The sequence below is a fragment of the Scyliorhinus torazame genome, chromosome 14 (genome assembly GCF_047496885.1).
Source record: "Scyliorhinus torazame isolate Kashiwa2021f chromosome 14, sScyTor2.1, whole genome shotgun sequence".
Taxonomy (NCBI): Eukaryota; Metazoa; Chordata; class Chondrichthyes; order Carcharhiniformes; family Scyliorhinidae; genus Scyliorhinus; species Scyliorhinus torazame.
The window spans coordinates 95,354,445-95,374,857 of NC_092720.1; the positions used below are offsets into that span (position 1 = coordinate 95,354,445).

A 20,413-nucleotide genomic window follows, 5' to 3' on the forward strand; every position below is an offset into this window, starting at 1 on the left:
GTGTTTTTTGCCAATGATGGGAGGAAGAGGCCAGCCTGTCCAACTAATAAAATGTGGATGGAAGTGACTGAGGAAGTCAGCAGGATTGTAGTCCCTCCAAGCTGGAGACAGTGGGTCAAGAGCTTCAAAGACCTCAGGGAAATAGGAAAGATAATATCACACTTCCCAATGCCAAGTTCCACACTCTGACTTAACTAGAATTCTACTGCACAACACATCTTGTATGGCATTTTCTCTCTTTCCTGGCACTTTCACCCATCCCCATCGAAGTGGTCAATATTCATACTCATCTTCATTCCAACTCTCACCCAGACCTCACAGTCACACCCCACTATTATTGTTCTATTGTTCTTTCCTTCTCTCTACGCAATCCATTTCTCAATTCACAACTTTCTGCTTTCTCTAATTGCAGGAAAAGATTGCAGAATTCCGGGGAGAGGCAGAGAATCAGGGATGGGCGGGAGAACCATTGATAGCTACATAGCCACTGTCAATATATGTCTGCCTGGTCTACTGGGAAGGATATCTTATTCCAGGTCAGCAATGACCTGTCATGTAAGCCTGAGCCTTTACAGGCACTGGTGCTCAGACACGTCGAGAGAGCTGGGGCGAAATTCTCCGTTATCGGCGGAAAGTCCGCCGATCGGCGCAAAAAACGGCGCAAATCCGATTTGCGTCACGTCGGAAAAATGGGTCGAAAGTCTCCGGCCCGAAATGGGCTAGCAGCGACGTAACGGGATCTGCGCTTGCGCAGTGGTTCACGCCGTGCAGCGTCATACGCGTTACGGCTCATAAGGCCGCGCTGCTCCCCCCCACCCGACCGGAACACTCGACCGGAACACCCGACTGGATGGCTGGCCGCCGCTCAGCCCCGAGGTTCGAGTCACGGGATGTGGAGGCGCTCCTGGACGCGGTGGAGCAGAGGAGGGACGCCCTGTATCCCGGGCACGGCCGCAGAGTTGCCCCACGCCACAGCCGGCGTCTGTGGAGGGAAGTGGCAGAGGCCGTCACCGCTGCGGCCCTGACACCACGGACAGGCACCCAGTGCCACAAGAAGGTGGACAACCTCGTCAGAGCAGGCAGGGTGAGCCTCCCCCATATCCCCCCTCCCCCATATCCCCCCTCCCCCATATCCCCCCTCCCCCATATCCCCCCTCCCACATACCCCCCCCTCCCCATATCCCCCTCCCCCATATCCCCCCTCCCCATATCCCCCCTCCCCCATATCCCCCTCCCCATATCCCCCTCCCCATATCCCCCCTCCCCATATCCCCCTTCCCCATATTCCCCCTCCCCATATCCCCCCTCCCCCATATCCCCCCTCCCCCATATCCCCCTCCCCATATCCCCCCTACCCCATATCCCCCCATATCCCCCCTCCCCCATATCCCCCCTTCCCCCATATCCCCCTCCCCATATCCCCCCTTCCCCCATATCCCTCCTCCCCCATATCCCCCCTTCCCCATATCCCCCTCCACCATATCCCCCCTCCCCATATCCCCCTCCCCCATATCCCCCCTCCCCCATATCCCCCCTCCCCCATATCCCCCCTCCCCATACCCCCCTTCCCCATATCCCCCCTCCACCATATCCCCCCTCCACCATATCCCCCCTCTCCCATATCCCCCCTCCCCCATATCCCCCCTCTCCCATATCCCCCCTCCCCCATATCCCCCCTCCCCATATCCCCCCTCCCCCATATCCCCCTCCCCCATATCCCCCCTCCCCCATATCCCCCTCCTCCATATCCCCCCATATCCCCCCTCCCCCAGATCCCCCTCCCCATATCCCCCCTACCCCATATCCCCCCTCCCCCATATCCCCCCTTCCCCCATATCCCACCTCCCCCATTCCCCATATCCCACCTCCCCCATATCCCCCCTTCCCCATATCCCCCTCCACCATATCCCCCCTCCCCATATCCCCCTCCCCCATATCCCCCCTCCCCCATATCCCCCCTCCCCCATACCCCCCCTCCCCCATACCCCCCTTCCCCATATCCCCCCTCCACCATATCCCCCCTCCCCCATATCCCCCCTCTCCCATATCCCCCCTCCCCCATATCGCCCCTCTCCCATATCCCCCCTCCCCATATCCCCCCTCCCCCATATCCCCCCTCCCCATATCCCCATCCCCCATATCCCCCTCCCCATATCCCCCCTTATCCCCCCTCCCCCATATCCCCCTCCCCCATATCCCCCTCCCCATATCCCCCATATCCCCCCTCCCCATATCCCCCCCTCCCCATATCCCCCCTCCCCCATATCCCCCCTCCCCATATCCCCCCTCCCCCATCTCCCCCTCCCCTATATCCCCCCTCCCCCATATCCCCCCTCCCCCATATCCCCCCTCCCACATATCTCCAAGTGAATCCAGCCCTAACCTTAACCTCTGCAATGCACGCGCAACCGATGGCGTGCATTCATATACCTGCCTAACAGTGTTGCCTTTTACCCCTGCCACCCCCCCCCCCCCACAGGATAAGCGCGCACACAACAATAGGGAGCATGTGAGGACTGGAGGAGGCCCCGCTGATGAGAGGCCACTGACCGAACACGAGGAAAGGGCCCTGGAACTGGCTGGCGGACCTGACGACCGGGAGGTTGCTGATGCAGAGGTCGGGGGCGTAGTAGCAAGTGAGCCACCGACAGCCCGTCCCCATATCCCCCCTCCCCTATATCCCCCTCCCCCATATCACCTGATCACTGCCTGATGTCTAACCATGCATGCTTCATTGTGTATCGCAGGACCAAACGTCCAGGCACCCATCCCCGCAGATGCAGACCGCCCGCAGGATGCCCCTCGGAGGCCACGGGAGATGGAGAGACCCGGACCCTCCAGCATGCGACGCCCGCAGGATGCCCCTCGCACACCACGGGAGACGGAGAGACACGGACCCTCCAGCATGCGACGCCCGCAGGATGCCCCTCGGAGGCCACGGGAGACGGAGAGATCCGGACCCTCCAGCATGCGACGCCCGCAGGATGCCCCTCGCACACCACGGGAGACGGAGAGACCTGGAGCAACAGGGAGATGACACCCCCGTCACGTGCGGGAGCGACCACCCAGCGACGAGGGGGGCAGCCACAGGCCCCCGTCACATCCGAGCCAGGACACCACTACCCAGGACACCACTACCCAGGACACCACTACCCAGGACACCACTACCCGGGACACCACTACCCGGGACACCACTACCCGGGACACCACTACCCGGGACAGCACTGCCCAGGACACCCCTACCCGGGACAGCACTACCCAGGAAGACGAAATACCGGACAGTGACTCAGAGTGGATGGGTGGAGACGAACCCCCACCCCAAAGTGCCATGGACTCAGAGTGGGACGAAGAGCACGACACAACGCCACTACTGTCACCAACACCCTCCACCATCGCAGAAACACTCACCTTGGTTGGGCACTTTAGTGATGAGGCGTCTGGTACACTCACTGGTGCGCACAACACAGCCGTCCCGGTACAGCAGGTGGAGGTAGGAGCAGCAGAGGGGCCGGGCGGTCGGAGGGCAGCCCAGCCCAAGTGAACATCTGCCGCCCAGATGGATCCCGGGTTCCTGGAGTTACCACACCCACCCATAGCTCCGATGCAACCACCGACCCGGAGACGAGTGAAGAGGGTGACGAGCGGCTTGCGGCGGCTGCAGTTGCAGGTGGAGGAGTCCACCCGCGTCCAGGAGCTGGGAGTGGTGCCGGTCATGCGTGCCACCCAGGCTGACACCGCACGGGTGGCGTCCGCGGTGGAGGCAATGGGTGCGACGGTGTCAGACATGGGGAACGGTTTGCGAGGCCTGGGGCTTTCCGTGCAGGCGGCGTCTGTGGCCCAGGACATGGCTGCCCTCTCACAGGAGGCCATGAGCCAGTGCCAGCGCCAGATGGCAGAGGCGCTCAATGCCATAGCCCAGTCTCTGCAGGCCATGGCCCAGTCTCTGCAGGCCATGGCCCAGTCTCAGCAGGCCATGGCCCAGTCTCTGCAGGCCATCGCTGAGGGCATCGGCGCCAGTGGCCATGTGCGAGCCGGCGTCGCACTGTCACAGACAGGGTTTGCCAACCCCCTGGGCTCCATGGCTGCAAACCTGCAGACCCCTGTCGATACCAGCACGGGCCTCCAGGACTGGCAGCGCCAGATGTTGGGGGGGCGTCGGATGGCCAGTCCGTTCGCATCCCCCACCCATGTAGAGGCCTGGGGGCCATCGGGCACCACGAGGGAGGAGGAGGTGGTGTGGTCCGTCCCGGCTGCCCCTGTAGGGGAGGTCCCGGTACACCGCGACACCTCGGACTCCCCCCCTTCCGTCCCAGGTGCATCGGGTGGGCAACGGGCAGGACAGGCTGGCAGCTCGCCATCCCAGTCGCCCGGGCCGCAGCCTGGCCCATCTAGGCCTGGACGCCCCAGGAAACGGCCGCCAAAGGGATCCAGTGTCAGAAGGCAGGAATCACAGGAGTCCACCTCCAGTTCTGCTGTACCGTCTGGGGAACCACGTAGACGTCGTCAAAGGGCCCGTAAGGCCAAACAATTAGACACTGAGTAAGTTGGCACGGGTGCAGGGCACAGATGAGTTTTAGGGGCTAGGGCACGTGCATGAACTCCTTTGGTTATTAAAGTCAATGTTACACCTACAGAAGCTGCCTTTGTGCTCTGTCCAAAGCGTGCGGGGGTGTCATGTACGTTGAGCGCAAGTGTGTGTGTGAGGGGTGGTCTTACCTCAGCCCCAGGTGAGTCTGCCCCCTTCCCCCTGGGCCGCCATCAACATCCCCCGGGCAGAGGACGGGACCGTGCGCTGCAGTGTCACAGCCGCATGCAGGGATGGTCCCGGTGGATGGTGGTACTGTGGCCATGGGTCAGACATAGTCCAACGATGTGGAGCCAGGAGCTCACCGCAGGGCGGGTTGTCATCATCCTCCATGGCCTGCAATAGACACGCGTCCAGCCGCAACTGTGTGAGCCCGGCCCGTTGTGCCGCAGGTGGATCGGCAATGGGGGGGGGTGGTGTGCATGCGGGTGGGGTGGGTGGGGTTGGGGAGGGGGGTGAGGGTGCTGGGTAGGTGGATGGGTGGGGGGTGTGGGTGGTCGGCTGTTGCCATGGTGTGCGGTCTGTGGCCATACTACCCGATTCCCACACCCATCTAGTCAGTGAAGCGGGCGGCTATCAGTCTGTCCCGTGCCCGCTGGGCCAGCCGGTAACGGTGGACAGCCACCCGCCTGTGTCTACCCCGTCTGCCCTGACCATTACCCCCATCCCCCTCCCCGGCATGGACCTCCCCCCAACCTCCACCCCGGCACGGACCCACCCCCAACCTCCACCACGGCACGGACCCCAACCTCCTCCCCGGAACGGACCCCCCATCCCCCTCCCCGGCACGGACCCCCCCCATCTCCCTCCCCGGCACGGACCCCCCCCCCAACCCCCACCCTGGCACGGACCCCCCCCCAACCTCCACCCCAGCACGGACCCCAACCTCCACCCCGGCACGGACCCCTCATCCCCCACCCCGGCACGGACCCCCCCCAACCTCCACCCCGGCACGGACCCCCCCCAACCTCCACCCCGGCACGGACACCCCCCAACCTCCACCCCGGCACGGACCCCCCATCGCCCTCCCGTCACGGACCCCCCCATCTCCCTCCCCGGCACGGAACCCCCCCAACCTCCACCCCAGCACGGACCCCCCCCAACCTACACCCCGGCACGGACCCCAACCTCCACCCCGGCATGGACCCCCCATCCCAATCCCCGGCACGGACCCCCCCCAAACCTCCACCCTGGCACGGACCCCCCCCAACCTCCACCCCGGCACGGACCCCCCCCCAACCTCCACCCCGGCACGGACCCCCCATCGCCCTCCCCGGCACGGACCCCCCCACATCCCCCTCCCCGGCACGGACCCCCCATCCCCCTCCCCGGCACGGACCCCCCCCAACCTCCACCCCGGCACGGACACCCCCCCAACCTCCACCCCGGCACGGACCCCAACCTCCACCCCGGCACGGACCCCCCATCCCCCTCCCAGGCACGGACCCCCCCCATCCCCCTCCCCGGCACGGACCCCCCCCAAGCTCCACCCCGGCACGGACCCCCCCCAACCTCCACCCCGGCACGGACCCCAACCTCCACCCCGGCACGGACCCCCCATCCCCCTCCCCGGCATGGACCCCCCCCAACCTCCACCCCGGCACGGACCCTCCCCCAACCTCCACCCCGGCACGGACCCCAACCTCCACCCCGGCACGGACCCCCCATCCCCCTACCTGGCACGGACCCCCCCCATCCCCCTCCCCGGCACGGACCCCCCCCAAGCTCCACCCCGGCACGGACCCCCTCCAACCTCCACCCCGGCACGGACCCCAACCTCCACCCCGGCACGGACCCCCATCCCCCTCCCCGGCACGGACCCCCCCCAAACTCCACCCCGGCACGGACCCCCCCCCAACCTCCACCCCGGCACGGACCCCAACCTCCTCCCCGGCACGGACCCCCCATCCCCCTCCCCGGCACGGACCCCCCCAACCTCCACCCCGGCACGGACCCCCCCCCAACCTCCACCCCGGCACGGACCCCAACCTCCTCCCCGGAACGGACCCCCCATCCCCCTCCCCGGCACGGACCCCCCCCCATCCCCCTCCCCGGCATGGACCCACCCCCCATCCCCCTCCCCGGCACGGACCCCCCCAACCTCCACCCCGACACGGACCCCCCCCCAACCTCCACCCCGGCACGGACCCCAACCTCCTCCCCGGAACGGACCCCCCATCCCCCTCCCCGGCACGGACCCCCCCCATCCCCCTCCCCGGCACGGACCCCCCCCCAACCTCCACCCCGTCACGGACCCCAACCTCCACCCCGGCACGGATCCCCCATCCCCCTCCCCGGCACAGACCCCCCCCAACCTCCACCCCGGCACGGACCCCCCCCAACCTCCACCCCGGCACGGACCCCCTCCCAAACTCCACCCCGGCACGGACCTCCCATCCCCCTCCCCGGCACGGACCCCCCCCATCCCCCTCCCCGGCACGGACCCCCTCCCGGCACTCCCCCGGAGCCCAGCCCACTCTAACCACCCCCCGCCCCCCCCCCCCGCCGCACACACACACACACAACCCGAGACACACCTCTCCTCACGCATTCAGACTGCGGCCATGCCATCGCCGGCCCAGAGCCAAACCCCCAGGCCGTCACTCACTCCACGCTGGTCGGCGTGAACCTGGAGCACAGGGTCACGCCGATGAAAAGGAGGTTTAATTTACGTCGACGTGAACGGTCATCACGTCGACGGGACTTCAGCCCATCCGGAAGGGAGAATATCGGCAGGCCGAAATTCGGCTGCCTTGCGCAGACCCGTGGCATTCTCCGACGGCAGCGGTGACATTAACGCCCCGCCGACTTTTCTCCCTTCGGAGACTTCGGCAACCAGCGGGGGCGGGATTCACGGCGGCCCTCTGGGGGGTCGGAGAATGACGCCCCTGATCCTTGTTGAGGATTTTGTCTCCTTCCAGCAGGATCTCAATGTCCTTCCCCTCTCTTCTGTGGAGCAACATGTGGATGAGGAGAAAGCAACTGGTGTTGCTCATGTTGTTGCTGCTGCTGTTAGGGTTGGTCTCTTGCTGCTCTTGTTCCTCGTCAGAGTTGCAAGGCCGAGCTACATATATTGGTCCCATGTTATGGTGAAGACTGGAAACAGAGAAGTGGTGTCAATATGTGTGAAGTGCAAAACAGGTTAACTGATTCTCAAGAAGTTCAAAAATCACCTGTCAAACAGTAATAACAGACTCTCAGTAGACATGCTATGAACAGCAGCTTCCCACTTAGGTGTGGCTGCAGCTCTTCAGCTTCAGTCTTTGAAGGTTCCCCAGGCCTGTCAGTTTAACTGATGAAGGGAATGCCGTGAACTCACCAGCAACCTGTAGATCGCTTAGGGAACCCCTGTGCTGGCTGCTGAAGCCAGGATGCAGGATTGAATTGTAAGTTAATCATCTGTTTGCATATTTTAAGGACATTCCTGGTAGCTGCAGATGGGGGTTCCCGGTGCATCTGCAATGCCACGTGGGTCAAACCTGGAAGCGGGTAAGAAGATCGTGTTGGGTTTCAGACCTGGCATCAGTTTTCAGGCCCTTATTCCTACATCAGCACTCGTGTCTGCCCCCTCGTGGCAAGTAAAATTCTGCTTATTGCACATTCGTATTGTATTTTCAGTTTTGCAACTTTTTTTAAAATTCTGAACATTTAAGAAAAAATATGTGTGGATTAGATACGTACCAAAATTACTCCTAATCCTATATCGATTTAAGTTTTTAAAAACAGAACCATTTTATTCAAAAATGGAGTTGGAGATTTTTGGAATAATTATTAAATCCTCTGGGCGAGATTGAACTAAATGGGAACAAATTTCATTTAATTTCAAGTTCCCGTACCAGCCTCCATGAACAGGCGCCAGAATGTGGCGACTAGGGGCTTTTCACAGTAACTTCATTGAAGCCTACTTGTGACAATAAGCGATTTTTATTTCATTAAATTTTCATTTCATAGCGAGCGCATTTAGCCGCGTGGTTCCCTGTTCTTGCAGCGCCATAGAACACCCTACTATTTAACGCAGCCCTGGTTAGAAAGGGTGCACCAGCGGGGAAAGCATGGCCGAGGCCGCGCATGGCCCCATTTTGTGAACTGAGGAGCTCCGCTCACCGGAACTCCTGAGATCCCAATCTCTGGCGCCCCTGACATGACCCCCGACCTCCCCCAAGCCCCAATGCACTACGGGAAGGTCCCTGGGCCCCAGCACTCCCCAACACCCGCGCAGGGCACCCCAGTCCAATAGCCACCATGCAGAAAATGCCAATTTGGCACCTTGGCAGTGCCAGTCTGGCACTCTGGCAGTGCCACCTGGGCACCTTGGCAGTTCCAGGCTGGCACCCAGGTGGCAGCGCCAGGCTGGCAGCCAGGTGGCAGTGCCAGAGTACCACCCAGCACAAAGGACATGCACCTGGAGGCATCCGATCCCCTCGGAGACCCCCGTGAGTGCCGTTCTATTTGTGGAGACCAGTACTGAATGGCACGTGCCTGAGGTCTCCGATGGGAAGGGGATGGCTTCCAACATCTTGGGTGCCTTGGGAAACTGCATATTAAAGTGAGAGTAGCTATCCCACTTTAATGAGGGCAGCATGGTTGCACAGTGGTTAGCACTGTTGCTTGACAGCGGCAGGGTCCCAGGTTTGATTCCCAGCTTGGGTCACTGTCTGTGCGGAGTCTGCACGTTCTCCCTGTGTCTGCGTGGGTTTCCTCTGGGTGCTCCAGTTTCCTCCCACAAGTCCCAAAAGAAGTGTTTGTTAGGTGAATTGGGCATTCTGAATTCTCCCTCTGTGTACCTGAACAGGCGCAAGAACGTGGCAACCAGAGATTTTTCACAGTAACTTCATTGCAGTGTTAATGTAAGTCTATTTGTGACAATAAAGATTATTATTATAATATGCAGACTTGCCAAAATGTAATCCTACCCACAACAGATGAGATTTACATTGCAATAGCTCATAAGTTGGATCTCGCGAGGTGCTGCGAGCTGGATAGATCCTGGAAACAGGGTTTCCCAGCTTCTATTGGCCACGCTGCGCCCTCTATCTCTCTCTCAATCTTTCCACACTGTAATGGTGCAACGGTCAGACATATGTCTGCCACAGCCAATTATTCCTGGAACATGTCCTTAGTCTATTGCCAGGGGCTTTTAGCTTGAAGGGCATTACACAACGTCAAGCATAGTCACACTCACCCACACAGACAGACTAAGGAGCAATTTAGCATTGCCAAACCACCTAACCTGCATGTCTTTGGACTGTGGGAGGAAACCGGAGCACCTGGCAAAACCCATGTAGACATGGGGAGAACATGCAAACTCCACAATGACAGAGACCCAAAGCCAGAATTGAATCTGAGTCCCTTGCACTGTGAGCAGCAGTGCTAACCACTCCACCATCATGTCACCCCTAGTGACCCCTATATTACCACATAAACCCTCTTTGAAAAATATTAATTATTGTGCTACTGTGACCATGGAAATGCTACCTCTGATGCGCCAAGAGACAGGGTAGATTGTATGGTGAAATTTGATATTTTGGAGCTCTGAGGGATTTCAGGAAGAAAGGGTCATGGGAATTTTAGTCATTTTAGCCAAGAGAGTACAAATTACAGATGGTGTCTAGTACAGGTGAGCTGAATGATATTTCATGGACTTTATTTATTTTTTGTTCATGACATTGTTAACTGTTAAACTGACAAACCAAGAACCAACATTTATTTTTCTAATCTTAAATAGGTGCCAATACTATTCTGCATATGTTAGCAGAAGTAATAGTCAGAAGTAATGTCCTCATTATGCCACACGATAATGATGTGAGCTTTTGGTTTTGTTTCCTTCTCTGCACTTTGTACTGTGACATAGGTTTCTCATGTACATTTACGTACTTCCCCTCCCACAGCAAATGACTATGTAAAAGCAGATTCTGTGTTCTCTTCAAACTGAGATTCTGCAGCCATTTTTTGGATTGAATTGCGATTAGTCTTTCCCGTGGTTAACAATACAAACATGAGTTTCAGAGTCAAAGTTTTCAAAAGAGATCACAGCATTGATTTTCGGAGAAAACGACGAACTCGGAAGAGGATAGGTCAAGTTGAGGAACAGAGATTCAGTGCAGTATGTATTAGCTTGAGTCTTCTAGAGAGCTGTAAGAATATGGCACTGTAGTCGTAAGAGATGTTAATGTGACCGGGATCATATACCTCTGATTTTTTTTGGTCTGAAGAAGTTATTTTGTTTTATAACGGAACATAGCCTTGAAATTTCTCTATGTGGTTACTAGCTATAGTTGGAGCTTAAAATATGTGTGCCTAGGAGCACTACAAAATCACAGTACAAATAACTCACATTATGGAAAATGTGTTTGTAAATAAATCAAGAGCTATTTTGAAGACATTTTCAAATCTTAAAATCAGATGTAAATCTTAAACTCCGATGGTAAATAGTCAGAGTGAAATAGCTCAGTATTGTTCATTTTGCATTGAAAGAGGAAATAATAACTATAAGTACGTAAATAGACACTGTTTCATCCTTTTACTTTTAATTGATAATTTTGCCCAATAATGTTACTGATAAAGTTTAATGTTGAAAACAAATGTGGATCATCTCATTTTGATAGGGTAAGGCCAATTTAATCCTGTGACTGAAATACTTTCAAGTACAATATCTTCTCTCAACATGGCTTCCTGTACTGGTCTCCTTATTTATTTTTATGTTGTAACTAACAGTTGTGTTTTTTAGAAAAAAAAACTTAGTTAAGGTGTAGGACTAATGCCTGGATTAAATACTGTTTTGGTTTCTAAGTAAAGCTTAAAAAGTTTGTAACACTTGACAAAGAATTAAGCAAATTTACGTTTAGATCTGAATGAAGTACTCCTGAATTTTCAGCAGTCATTTTCTGGTTTTCACTACCATACTTCTACTTATGTGTGCTTGGTCTTATTTTGCTCCACTGCCTAGTTCTTTAAAGAACTTGCACTGTGTTAAATTGCTAAATTCTTATTCAGGAAAACGGTTTGATTTTTTCCTTCCAGGTAAATTGTACTAAAAAGAACCCGAGACTACGGATTCTGTTGCTTGTCAGGAATTTTCAATTTGATGGAAGTATTTTGGATAAATATTACCACATAAACTTGTGGTCGTGCTGATTTTTTGGGTGAGCCACACAGTGGATGGAATGATCCTTTTCAATTCCTTTCAAAGAAAATTAAAAATCAAAATCAATGGCCATCTGAAGATTCAAGGCAGAAATTGCAAAGTGCAACAACTATCCACTCCATGGTGTGGAGGAATTTAACAAGGAGCAGATCATGGGTGAGCAGTGGGTGGGAGCGCAACACCAAACATCACCCCCCCCCCCCCCCCCCCCCCCATCATCAATTTGAGGCCTGGGCTATGTTAATCCCTGAGCCTCGTTTACAAGTGTTTGGCCAGCTGTCTGCATGATGTGGACAGGAAGAGGCAGCAGATGTTTCAGTCAGGTAAAAAGTTGGTGGCCAGAAAAGCCCCTACTGATGCTTAGCTAAATCACTGGAGATGGTAGTTGGGGAAGAGGGTAGTTAGCAAAGTCTGGCAGGTAGAGACCCAGACTTCCCTGCTGTTCCAGCGAGATGAAACCCCTCATCTCCAAGTTCCTCCAAGACAGGTTTAACCTTTACTTTCTTAAAGCTTTTCTGTCTTCCATGGCAGGTTTTACTGAATGTGTAGCTTCCAGTGTGTGTGTCAGGGCGGGGCAGAAGGGAAAAAAGTAAAACGGGGAAATCAAGAATTCTGGTCCGAACTGGTCTTGTATTCTTTAAAATGAAACACTGGTAAATCAGGAAAATAAGGATACTGGTCGAAATTGATTTTTCCTTCTGGATGGATGGGTGGGGGGGGAGGGGGGGGGGGGGGCTGATAATTTGGTGCCATGCTCAGTCAGTTAAAATGCCTTCAGAGTCCCAGTAACATAGCACCATCACAGGATCCAGGCTTGCATATATCAGGGAGGATGCCACCTAGATCAGGCAGGCGACTTGGCCACTTTTGAAACAAATTCCAGGGAATGTGGCGCTGGAAGAGGATGTCACAGGCATGGGGCAGTAAACAATTCAGAGCTGATTTTTACTGTGCGGCTGCAAGGCGGTGAGTTAAAATGCTGCTCCCTCACCGTGCCTGCTGGACATCCAGAGATAGATTTGCTCTGTTATTTGTCTTTGCGACAAGCACATTGTTTTGCTCCCCTGATAGTTCGGTGACAACTCATGCTTCTGACTTCATCCTTGGCTTCCGTTAGTGATTTTAATTTACATCTCCCCTGCTGGGTTCTCTCTGAATTTAATCTGGAGTGTGAGCCTGAACTGAATTTCAGGGAGGGAAAGGTTCCATTTAAATATCACAATGTTGCCTGGGCCGACAGCTGGGAGCAGTATTGCTGGGATGGTGATGCTGCTGGATCCGTTATCCTGGTCCAAAAGGGAAATTTGGCAGAGATGTGTACATGTGGAAGACTGACCACTTTTAACCACAAACTGTCGTACCACTCACTAATACAGCACATTGTTCAGACAATAATTTGCTTTGAAATCTGTGTGGTCTGCCTGATTTTAAATTTTGGAACAGCTCGAGCCCAGTTTTATTTTGGCTAAATGATCTTTGTGTTCACCACTAAGGCTCTTTGTTCATAGTTGTGGTGAGAATTGTTTGAAAGGTCAACGTTTAGCGTTTGTTCAACCGGCTGCAGAATTCTCTCTCCGTTTCTGTGGCTAACCCATACATGTCTTTGCTGACACCTTAGAGAAGCTGGGTATGTTTTGTTCACTTCCTTCACGCCAAGCCACTGGGGGGGGGGGAAATGACTGTGTGTTTACTCATAGGGCTGCAGGGAGCAGGGTACTTTTCCTTGCACTTCTTTACCATAAACTACATGGGACAGAAACCACCCCTCCCCCACACTTTACAACAGAACAACTGGTAGTTAATTCCGGCTTGTACTGTGTGAGCAAAGGCAACTCTTTTCCAGTTGTTAACTGCTATATGTCATGACCAGGTTATAGAGAAACACCAGTTTGACTAGTGATACAGAAGTGACTATTGCGTCACGTATGGACTCAGTGTTCCACAGAGAATGAGAGGCACAATTGTACCATGCTTTTAAAATGCCGTCATAGACTGAGACCACATGTGTGGTTGCCTAGATGCACGTAGTCATTTTAAAAGAGATCTGTTCTTCTGTTATGCCAAAAGTGTGCATTCCACTTAGTGGTTTTGAATCGTGCACATTGTTCTGCTACAATTGGGTCTTAATAGGGGCTGGTTTAGCTCACTGGGCTAAATCGCTGGCTTTTAAGGCAGGCCAGCAGCACAGTTCAATTCCCGTACCAGCCTCCCCGAACAGGTGCCGGAATGTGGCGGCTAGGGGCTTTCCACAGGAACTTCATTGAAGCCTACTCGTGACAACAAGCGATTTTCATTTTCATTTCAATTAGTCCAGGTAGAAATAACATTTTGTACGGGTGAGTCACCCTCCTTTGTCAGGTGATTGAAAATATAATAAAAATGAAGTGTTTGTGATGGGAAAGGAAGGGTATTCCACTGCATGTCCAATACCTCTCCACTGCTATCCAGCTGGATGGGATTGCTGTCATGCGGTTCCATTCCTTTCTATCCAATTGTAACGAGAAAATCTTATATTGTTACCTCTGGAGATCCCCAAGGATCCAGCCTTGGTCCCTTCCTATTTCTCAACTGCATGCAGCCCTTGGTGACATCATCCAAAGGCATGGTATTATTTTTCACACCAATGACAACACTGATCCCTCACCACCACCTTTCTCAACTCCTCCACTGTTGCTACATTATTAGACTGTTTATCCGACATCCACTGGATGAGCAGAAATTTCCTTCAATTAAATATTTGGAAGAATAAAGCCATTGTTTTTGGTTCCTGCTCCAAACTGCATTTCCTAGCTTTCAACTCCATCTCTCTCCCGAGCAATAGTCTGAGATTAAACCAATTTGTTCACAGCCTTGGTGCCACGTTTGATCCTGACATGGACTTGTGACCTCAAATTAGTGACAGCATTAAGACCACTTATTTCTGTCTCTGTAACATCATCCAATTTCACCCCTTTTCAGCGCACCTATTTCTGAACCCTCATTCATACCTTTGTTACCTCTGAACTTGGACTATTTCAAAGCATTCCTGGCTGGCCTTCCACAATGTAATCACTGTAAACTTGTGGTCTTCCAAACCTCTGCTGCCCATTAATTCACGGCTAGTCCTATTCTTCTATCATTACTCTGCTCACTGACCTACACTAACTCCCATTCATGCAAAGCCTTGGTTTTAAAATTTGCATTCTTTTCAAATCCCTCCATGACCTTGCCTCCTTATTTCTACAAATTCTCCGACCTTCAGAGATATTTGCAGGCTTGTAATTCAAGCCTTTTGTGCATCCCAATTGGAATTGCTTCACCGCTGGTGGCTGTTTGTTGCCATGTCCCAAGTTCTGGGAGTCCCATCTAAAACTCTCCATCTCACGTTCCTCCTTCAAGGCACTTACTATCTCCTTGACAAAGCTTTTGGTCACCTGACCGAATACTTGATTCTGTTGATCGATGTCACACTTTGTTTCATAATGTTTGTGGTAATCACCACTGTTGTATATAGTAGGAGATGTGTGGTAAGGCCCTGTACTACAGGTACGGGGGTAGTCCCTGCCTGCTGGCTCCGCCCAGTAGGCAGAGTATAAATATGTGTGCTCCCCGTACAGCAGCCATTTCGCCAGCTGATGTAGGAGGCCACACATCTTAGTGTAATAAAGCCTCAGTTGTATTCAACTCTCGTCTTTGTGCAATTGATCGTGCATCAATTTATTACACTAAAGTTTTCAGAAGATGGAACTCCGCATCAAGCCGGATCGCCTGCAGCTGGATCCACAATCAAGCAATGCCAAAAAGGACTTTGAACATTGGCTAGCCTGTTTCGAAGCTTACATCAGGTCTGCACCAGACCCAATTCCGGAAGCTCAGAAGATCCAGATCCTCTACTCGCGGCTGAGCCCCAACGTTTTTCCGCTTATCCAGGACGCGCCGATCTATGATGAAGCCATGGCGCTACTGAAAGAGAACTACGCTCAGCGGACGAACACGCTCTTCACCAGACACATACTCTCTACTCGTAGTCAGCTCCCTGGTGAGTCCGTAGAAGATTTCTGGCGCGCTTTAATTCCCCTGGTCAGAGACTGTGACTGTCAGGCCGTCACGGCCACGGAACATTCAAACCTCCTCATGCAGGACGCTTCGTCACGGGGATAGGGTCAGACCACATGCGCCAGCGACTTTTAGAGGGGGCCACACTCGACCTCGTGGAAACCAAAAAGCTGGCGCTATCGATGACAATTGCCTCGCGCAATATCCAGGCCTACATCCACGGCCGCGCGGCCCACTCCTCCTACGCATCGTGGACTCTGCAGATGGCCGCCCCACCGGGGACTCCACTCAGCCAACCCTACACCTGTGCCATGTGCCAGCCAGCCAACCCTGGGGGCCCCGGCTGTTACTTCTGTGGGCAGCAAAAACACCCCCGCCAACGCTGCCCGGTCCACAGCGCCCTTTGCAAGGCCTGCGGCAAGAAGGGGCACTTCGCCGCTGTGTGCCAGGCCCTCTCAGTCACCGCGATCGCCCCGACCCCCCACGCGTGCGGCCAGTGGGCGCCGCCATCTTCCCCTCCTCAGACCACGTGCGGCCCATGGGCACCGCCATCTTGACAACCTCAGGATATTCAGTCGCCACCATCTTGTCTCCCCCATGGCACATGCGTGCCACCACCATACCAGGACCCGTGCCCCCCGGGCACTCCATCGTCCGACACCAGCGACGACCGACCGCGACTCGCCTCGGTCATGATTGACCAGTCTCGCCCGCACAATCTAGCCACCGCCTCGACAAGCGTGAAGATCGATGGGCACGAGATCCCCTGTCTGCTGGATTCGGGGAGCACCAAAAGCTTCATCCATCCCGATACGGTAAGACGCTGCTCCCTCGCGGTACACCCCGCCAATCAGAGAATCTCCATGGCCTCCGGGTCCCACTCCGTGGCGATCTGGGGGTACTGTATAGTCACGCTCACGATCCAGGGCGTAGAATTCAGCGGCTACCGCCTCTACATCCTCCCCAACTTCTGCGCTGCCCTGCTACTCGGCCTGGACTGCCAGTGTAACCTCCAGAACCTAACATTGAAATTCGGCGGGCCCCTACCACCCCTTACTATGTGCGGCCTCGCGACCCTCAAGGTTGACCCACCTTCCCTATTCGCAAACCTCACCCCGGATTGCAAACCCGTCGCCACCAGGAGCAGACGGTACAGCACCCAGGACAGGACCTTCATCAGGTCCGAGATCCAGCGGCTGCTTAGGGAAGGCATCATCGAGGCCAGCAACAGCCCCTGGAGAGCCCAAGTGGTAGTGGTCAAAACTGGGGAGAAAAACAGGATGGTCGTTGACTACAGTCAGACCATCAATCGGTACACGCAGCTCGACGGGTACCCCCTCCCACGCATATCTGATATGGTCAATCAGATTGCACAATACCGGGTCTTCTCAACTGTAGACCTAAAATCCGCCAACCACCAGCTCCCCATCCGTAAGGCGGACCGCCCATACACTGCCTTCGAGGCAGATGGCCACCTCTACCATTTTCTTAAAGTTCCCTTCGGCGTCACCAATGGGGTCTCGGTCTTCCAAAGGGAGATGGACCGAATGGTCGACCGGTACAGGCTGCGGGCCGCTTTCCCGTACCTGGACAATGTCACCATCTGCGGCCACGATCAGCAGGACCATGATGCAAACCTTGCCAAATCTCTCCACACCGCCACGCTCCTAAATCTCACCTATAACAAGGAGAAGTGCGTATTCAGCACAAACCGCTTAGCCATCCTCGGCTATGTGGTCCAGAACGGAGTTCTGGGGCCTAACCCCGACCGCATGCGACCTCTCATGGAACTCCCCCTTCCCCACTGCCCCGAGGCACTCAAACGCTGCCTGGGGTTCTTTTCTTACTACGCCCAATGGGTCCCAAACTATGCGGACAAGGCCCACCCACTCATCCAGTCCACTCTTTTCCCCCTGACGGCCGAGGCTCAACAGGCCATCAACCGTATTAGGGCCGACATCGCCAAGGCCGCGATGCACGCAGTCGACGAGACGTTACCCTTTCAAGTGGAGAGCGACACATCAGACGTCGCTCTAGCCGCCACCCTCAACCAGGCAGGCAGGCCAGTGGCATTCTTTTCACGAACCCTACATGCCTCTGAAATTCGACACTCCTCCGTCGAAAAAGAGGACCAGGCTATCGTTGAAGCTGTGCGGCATTGGAGGCATTACCTGGCCGGCAGGAGATTCACTCTCCTCACTGACCAACGGTCGGTAGCTTTCATGTTTAACAACACACAGCGGGGCAAGATCAAAAACGATAAAATCTTGCGGTGGAGGATCGAGCTCTCCACCTACAACTACGAGATTTTGTATCGCCTCGGTAAGCTCAACGGGCCCCCCGATGCCCTATGCCGAGGTACATGTGCCAGCGCACAGGTGGCCCGACTCCGGACCCTGCATGACAATCTTTGCCACCCGGGAGTTACACGGTTGTACAACTTCATCAAGGCTCGCAATCTGCCCTACTCCCCCCTTTTTTATCTGTTCATATTTTCTGTCCACTTTAAGAAAATTGAACAAAGAACAGGTTGATAAGGTAAGGTATATACAAGTCATGGGAACAGTGATTAAACAATAAGTCCAAATCATTCGTGTGAGTCCAAAAACCATCAATCATCATGGTCAAATGTCTCTCTTGGTTATGAACGCCATCAACGTCCCTGTGCCACAGGAACCAAGAAGTGGTCAAATCACTTTGCTGTCTGATTTAGAGTCCCTTTCTTTTTTTGATGTTTGTGATGATGCTGTCGGATGGCATCTTGTCGCTGATAAGGTGTTGATGTTGAAGAGGTACCATCAACAGTATCATTCGAGGTCATGGATGTGCCGTATGGTGAAGTTGGATAAGACTGTACATACTGGTTCTGGCCACGTGCTGTGCTGGAAGGGTGATCATGCTGAGAACCGTTGAAGCTTGTCGAATTGGAAACAGAATTGCTGCTCGCATAAATACCTGGTGATGGCGTGAAACTAGAACCTTGCATCTGATAGGAATATGCCGTCTGGCCAGGCTGGGGTGCAGCAAATTCTGGGCTGTAACTATGGCATCCAGTCTGTAGTGCAGATTGCGCTTGCGGTAGTCCTCCTTCGGTCTTGATTCCATTAGTGGGCAATCCGTAGTGCTGGCCTGTTTGAGAATATGCTGCATAGACTGCTGGCTGCTGCATGCCTGAATACTGGGTTTGTCCAGCATGAGCTGTCATTGGCTGCACTGCTGGTGTGGAAAAAAATGTGTGGATATAGCTGTGGTGAATATTGGTGTATTCCTCTTGGACTGTAGCCACTGCTTGTTATTACTGACCCAGTGTAATTGTTAAGTGATCCATCTCCTGTCGTTGTGGCATCTGCTGTCACCCTGAGCGTGCCATCACTGAGGTTGCGGCACTCCCTGTCTGGAGTAAGGTCCGGCTTAAGTGAATCAGAGTCGGCGTTTGGTTGCTCCCCATCTGGAGTCTGGTCTGTTTTTTGTTGATGCTCCCCGCCCGGAGTCTTAGCAGGTTCACTGGAGTCAGCTGAGATTTCTTGAAGCTGCACGTCTGGAGTCGGAACATGCAGGAATGCATTGACTTGTGGAGAGGTTCGAGTGAATGAGGGTGGAAGTATCATGGTGTCACCGGAGTCACCAGTGGTCTCACAGTGATCGTCGAGTGCCTCTGTACACACTAGCTGAGATCTGTCACTTTGCACATCTGGCATGGGAAGTGGGATGCTGTCGTCACTCGTCTCACACACCGTGGGTAGATCCTCAATAGCTGCTTGTTGTTCACTTGGGTTGGGTAAATTGTCAGAGTCTTCATCTGATGGTGCAAACAATGTGGGTGGACTGTCATTGTCTTCCTGTTGTCCTTCATTTGGGCTTGGACTGTCATCATCGCTTTGTTCTTCACTGTAGCATGATAGAATGTCATGGTCATCCTGCTGTGCACTGGAGCCTAGTAGGCTGTCATAGTCTTCCTGCTGTTTACTTGAGCATGGCAGACTTGCATCGTCTGCTGTTAGTTGGTCAGAGGAGGTTGCTAGTCCCTGATGGTCTTGTTCCTGCAAGGACAGCGCGTTGGAGTCTTGCGTTGCTTCTATCGTGGAGGCTGTCCACGAGCTCGCTGCGGAGGCTTGTTACACTGGAGCCACGTCTTGTGTGTGCAAGGACTGCGGTGTGGAGTCTTGTGTGTCTTCTATCGTGGAGTTTGTCCACGAGCTTGCTGTGAAGGCTTGTGACACTGGAGTCACTTCTTGTTCGTGCAAGGACTGCGCTCTGGAGTCTTGCGTTTCTGCAATTGTGGAGTCTGCCCACGAGCTCGCTGTGGAGGCTTGTGACACTGGAGTCACTTCTTGTTCATGCAAGGAATGCGGTGTGGAGTCTTGCGTGTCTTCTTTCGTAGAGTCGGGAACCCTGAGCGGTGCGTGGACCACGCTCTGTGTGGCAGCAGGCCGCTCTCTGTGGGCTTGTACCGCTCTCTGTCTCTTGGTTTCAGGCTGCAGCATCATCCTGCACTGATGAGTTGGAATGTCATATCTGCTGGGTTGAAGATCCTCAAATCTGAAGAACAAATCCACGTCTGCATCAGATTCAATACGGGGGTCGCCAATGTGCAACACGTCTAGTTGCGGTTCGGATTTGGTACTGGGGTAGCCTCCCAAGATGAAAGG

General features: G+C 54.6%; 1 protein-coding gene across 7 annotated transcripts in view; it reads left to right on the top strand.

Moving 5' to 3' along the window:
* dock10 (dedicator of cytokinesis 10) overlaps positions 1-20,413 on the top strand; it is a 526,558-nt gene that overhangs the window by 138,057 nt on the left and 368,088 nt on the right. Inside the window, exon 1 of one of the 7 annotated variants that reach the window (XM_072474509.1) lies at positions 10,549-10,688. The exons of the other annotated variants lie outside the window; for them this stretch is intronic. Coding sequence (XP_072330610.1) covers positions 10,581-10,688 — 108 coding nt within the window. The 5' untranslated portion in view covers positions 10,549-10,580. Of the gene's footprint in view, positions 1-10,548; positions 10,689-20,413 lie in introns of those variants that run through there. 7 annotated transcript variants of the gene reach the window in all.